The following is a 5699-nucleotide window of genomic DNA, read 5'->3' as shown; positions in this document are numbered from 1 at the left end:
CTTCTGTTGAAAAACCTTCAAATTCGGAATCACTGCTTGATAGCATGAAACTCCTCTCCATCTTCAAAGTTGAAAAAAATTAACGCTGCAAAAAATATGGAAAAAAATCTTCCAAAATTCACTGAGTTCAAATATCACGCCAAACAATGTGGGAGACAATAACTCAACTGTTTGCAAAGTGAAATCAGGTGTTTTAACGAATGTACTAACGAGATTTGGGTTCAAATATACATTTAAATAACAACGGGTACGCTTGGCCGGCTACAGCCGGGTTAGTCTTATGAACCAAAAAATTTTTCGGCCGGCTACGGCCGGGTTAGTAACGAAAGGGTCAATGAATCTGCAGCATAAATCCACATGTTTGAGCTGCAGCAGTGTGGTCTTTGGTGACAAGTCCAACTGAAATTTTCACTAGATTCAAGTTCATCTTATCAAATTGGAAACTACTATTCTCCAGGTCAGTCCTCCATTTGTACACAAAACTGGCACCTCATACCTGCCCTATACACATAAGTTTACACTTCAATATTTTAACATACCTCTGATTTTGAGGTATTTCTCTACCACTTGATGTCAATACATTTAGACATCATCACCACACATGATAACAAATACTCTAAACATAAGCATTTGAATGATTTCAATGCAGCATAATATGCCCACAAAATACTTCTTCCCTCTATTTAATAAAATTAATTTTTTTAGGTTTTAAAATAAATTTGATCCAAGAGATGCAATTTTTTAGATTTTAAAATGAATTTGATCCAAGAGATGCAATTTGTTTTAAATACTCCTTCAAGCTGAAACTAATATTCACATTCAAATAATGTTTCCTCAAATAACCTCTTGTTATCAGTAGCATGTATGTACATACATATCATCATCATTATTTTATGTCCATTTTTCCATGTTTACATGAGTCAGATAGCAGTCACTGAAGCATATGTTTTATGATCAGATGCCTTACTTGTCACCAATCTTTACCTATTTTTCCTTAATTGTTGAACATCATGAAAGATTGGAAACAAAAAAATACTTGTATGATAGTAGCACTAATTTACAACTATCACATGATTTCAAGTCAATCATACACATACACTACACAAAGATCCACTCACAAAGCTGTGGTTAACCCAGGACTAAATTAGGTGACACTTGATTGAGATGTCATGCAATGGGACTGAACTCAAAACCATTTGCTTAGGAAGTAAATTCTTAACCACACAGCAATAAAACATGATGAACATGATTGCTCTACTGTGTTTAACATTAATTCTATATTTCTCATCTGTTTTAGGTTGGTCAATGCAGACATAAATTTTTATGAAAACAGCATGAAACAATTAAAAGGAATTACTGATATAATTAATGATTTGCAAACAGTTTGGAACACAAACCATGAGAGATGACTACTCCTTAATTAATTAATTTTATCTCAAACATTTATTGAAATAAACTGTTTGGTTAACAAGTTTTGTTGATTAATCTAGTAAAATTAAAATAATTATGCTAAATTTGTTTTTGTTAATTATTTTTGTGAATTTTTAACAAGTCTGTGACTATATCTGTGATCTTCATCTTGTTTTATAGAGACATAGTGTACTGAGGATGTTCCAACCCTGATCATTCTGTCTTTTATTCATGCATAGGGCATCTAGGACTACACTACCTAATAAATTGTAGTTATTCTTGTTTAATGCCTGATCTGTTTAACCCTAACCTGTGATCAAATATGTTCTGTGACTAACCCAACTTTCATTTAGTACAACTAGGACTACAGTACCTAATGCAATTTTGTCAATGGTCTTTGTTTAAAGATGTTTCCACTATGACCATCTCATCTTTTATTCATACATAGTGTATCTAAAATTACATTAATGTATAGTATAGTAATGAGTATTCATGGCTTTAGATAGTAAACAACAAGGAGCTAAAAGATGGAGCTGGTGCTACTGTTTTTGCAGTCACTACTGCAATTACTTTAATTGTTGGAGCTGTTTTGCAGTAATAATGTCATCAAAGTATTTCGTATTATGTTGACTGCATCACTGTTTCTTCTCTAAATTGGAAGAGAAATTTCATGTATGGAAACCTTGAATCAAAGGGCCTTAAAGTTAAGACCAAAGTTGTTGTTAGCAAGAAGACAGATAAGACTCTCTTTCCATCAGGTAAAATGACCCTGCTCAATATGTAGGAAAGGAGCGGGTAGTAATTCCATTTGTTGCACCCAGTGTAAGCTATGGTCACACATATATCATTGCAGTGGAATCACAGATGCAGTGGAATCACAGATAGATTAACAGATAAGGTTACCTCCGTGTGTGGCAGATGTGCAGGAATGATAAGCACCCAGAGCATACGGGACTTAGACTCCCTCAAATGCCCAGGAGGCTCTCTTGAGGTAGTAGATAGTTTCTGTTACCAAGGTGACAAAATTAGCAATGGGCGTGGATGCTCTGAAAATGTTGTTTTTAGAATAAGAATAGGATGGAGGAAGTTCAGAGAGCGACTACCTTTGTTGGCAATGAAAGGACTCTCTCTCTCTCTCAGAATGAACAGTAGATTGTATGATGCTTGTGTACAAACGACTATACTCCAAGGTAGTGAGACATGGGCTCTGAATGCAGAGGACATGCATAGACTAGAGAGAACAGCTGTAAACCAATGAAATTCAGAAGATAATCATTTATTCCTTTCATCTCTCTTATTACCATGCTATACTCAGCTGACACTTCATTCTGAAACATATATTGAGTTCTACATTGGATTATTAGTCTTGCAATGCCTAAGCAAAATACACACACACACACACACACACACACACACACACACACACACACATATATATATATATATATATAAGAAATCCAGAGGTTCTCAGTATAGAAGACACTTAGTAGCACTCATATGTCTTTACAGGGGATCAATTTCACAGGGTAAAGAATGTCTATAAGAAGGATCAAGTTGAGTGGATATAGAGGCAATTATGCAGATAAACAAATTAGATCATCATCATTTAACGTCTGTTGTCCATGTTGCCATGGGTTAGATATATTAAATATAATAATTTGGATATAAAATACAAAGTATGTGTACATGCAAAACGAGAGAAAACAAAAAGGTGAAGCTTTCAGACGATAAATATTTAAGTATAAATATATAGATATGCTAGCGGAGATACCCAGTGTTGCGCAGGATTAAAATGGCATACTTTTTTATTCTTTTACTTGTTTCAGTCATGTGACTGCGGCCATGCTGGAGCACAGCCTTTAGTCGAAGAAGTCGATCCCAAAATTTATTCTTTGTAAGCCAAGTACTTACTCTATCAATATCTTTTCCGAACTGCTATGTTACAGGTACATAAACACAGCAACATCAGTTGTCAAGCAATGGTTGGGGTACAGACACACACACACACATATATACAACAGTCTTCTTTCAGTTTCCATGTACGAAATGCACTCACAAAGCTTTGGTCTGCCTGAGGCTATAGTATACACATGCATACATTTATGTATATGTATATATATATATATATTATGGAGATGTACTTGCATAGCAAGTGACCTGATCTGAGATCATGTGCTGAAACAAAAGTAATTGCAGCATGGAAGGTGTTTATAAGCCATTTAAAAACACACAAAAAAACGGTTTTTGTGTGTTTTTAAATGGCTTATAAACACCTACACTGCAATTGTTTATATTAGGTTGTCAAGAAAGTTCTTGCAGAATTTTTAATTTTGGTTTTAAATTATGTATTTTCAAATTAATTTTCGCTAAATTACTTTGACTTTATATATCATTTTAAAGCCCGTTTTTCGCTCTCTCTAATTGTGTTACTCTTTTTCTTTTTAAATAATATTGCCATTTTTTCCGGAGCGTTGAATACAACATGGACAAAAAGCAAATTCGCACAATTTTCTTATTCCAGTTCAAGCTAGGCCGAAAAGCTGCTGAAACAGCTCGCTTTATCAATGATGCATTTGGCCCAGGAACCACTAATGAACATACAGCACAATGGTGGTTCAAGAAATTTCATAACGGTGACAAGAGTCCTGAAGATGATAAGCGTAGTGGTCGGCCATTGGATGTTGACAACGACCAGCTAAGAGCCTTAGTTAAAGCCAATCCACTCACAACTCTTCAAGAGCTTGCTTCTGAATTAGATGTAACATATACGACAATTTCCAACCACTTGAAAGAGATTGGAAAAACAAAAATATGAATTGAACGGCAACCAAAAAAAAAACGTCGTTTTGAAGTGTCATCTTCCTTTCTTTTATCAACAAGAACAACTTGTTTCTCAACCAGATTGTGATTTACAATGAAAAATGGATTCTTTATGACAACCAGCGATGCTCAGCTCAGTAGTTGGATGCTGATGAAGCTCCACGACACTTCCTGAAGCCAAAGTTGTATCAAGAGAAGGTCATGTTTGGTGGTCTGCAGCTGGTCTCATCCATCGCAGCTTTTTAGATCCAGGTGAAACCATTACGGCAGAGTACTGTCAGCAAATGGATGAAATGCATAAGAAACTCCGACAACAGCAGCCAGCATTGGTCAATAGAAAAGGACCAATTCTTCTCTACGACAATGCTCAGCCACATGTCGCACAACTGACCCCGCAGAAGTTGAATGAATTGGGCTATGAAACTCTGCCTCATTCACCATACTTACCAGACCTCTTGCTTACCGACTACCACTTTTTTAAGCATCTCGACAACTTCCTGCATGAGAAATGCTTCAAAAACCAAGACAATGCCAAACATGCCTTCAACAACTTCATCACCATCAGAACACAGCATTTTTACGCTACTGACATAAATAAACTTGCTTCACGTTGGCAAAAGTGTGTTGATTCTGATGGTGATTATTTTGATTAATAAAGTTTTGTTTGAGCCGAGATACGTGCATCTGAATTTAAAGGTTAAAAACCACAAGAACTTTCTTGACAACCTATTTATACATATATATATACTGTTGCATTTGGGGATGCTCATGTTTCTCAGTTTAGCGAATAACACACGCACTATATATTTGGTGTTCACTTGCATCAGCTTTATTTTATATTAATCGTATTTCAGCCAGAGTTCTTTCATCACACTTCTGTGACCTCATCAGTGGTCCTTTGCTTTCTTCTTTCTTTTTTGTGTGTCTTTCCTTACTAATGCTCAGCCATTTTGTATCTCTATTGTATGTGTCTCTATTTGCGCATGCGTATACCCCTGTGTGTGTGTGGGAATGTGTCTGTATTATCAGTATCCCCTGTTTCTACACATTTGTTTAATTTGTTTTTATTTTGTTCATGTGTTTATATCTACTTTATTCTTGCTTTTTTTGTATTTAATTCCATTTATTTATCTGTGTATTATATTATATTCATTGCATTATATTATATTCATACTAAACATAGACACAGGGGTATATGCATGTGCAAATACAGACACATACAATAGAGATACAAAATGGTTGTTCATTAGTAAGGAAAGACACACAAAAAAGAAAAAAGAAAGCAAAGGACCACTGATGAGGTCACAGATTACTATAAAATAAAGCTGAAGCAAGTGAACACCAAATATATAGTGCGTGTGTTTTTACTGGCTAAACTGGCAACATGACCATCCCCAAATGCAACAATATCTGTTTTGACACACGAATTCACATCAAGAATCTTGGAAACTGAATATATAAACGTATAT

General features: G+C 35.2%; 1 protein-coding gene across 1 annotated transcript in view; it reads left to right on the top strand.

The window, feature by feature from the left end:
- The window catches only part of LOC106871767 (vacuolar protein sorting-associated protein 54), a 434878-nt gene extending 433364 nt beyond the window's left edge, over positions 1-1514 (top strand). Inside the window, exon 27 of the mRNA XM_052971965.1 lies at positions 1298-1514. Within this exon, the coding sequence (XP_052827925.1) occupies positions 1298-1409 (112 nt within the window). The 3' untranslated portion in view covers positions 1410-1514. The remainder of the gene's footprint in view (positions 1-1297) is intronic.
- Positions 1515-5699: the final 4185 nt, after the last annotated feature.

The sequence above is a fragment of the Octopus bimaculoides genome, chromosome 11, assembly GCF_001194135.2.
Source record: "Octopus bimaculoides isolate UCB-OBI-ISO-001 chromosome 11, ASM119413v2, whole genome shotgun sequence".
Taxonomy (NCBI): domain Eukaryota; kingdom Metazoa; phylum Mollusca; class Cephalopoda; order Octopoda; family Octopodidae; genus Octopus; species Octopus bimaculoides.
The sequence above is the reverse complement of the archived record's forward strand: the minus strand, read 5'-3'. Positions and strand labels throughout refer to the sequence as shown.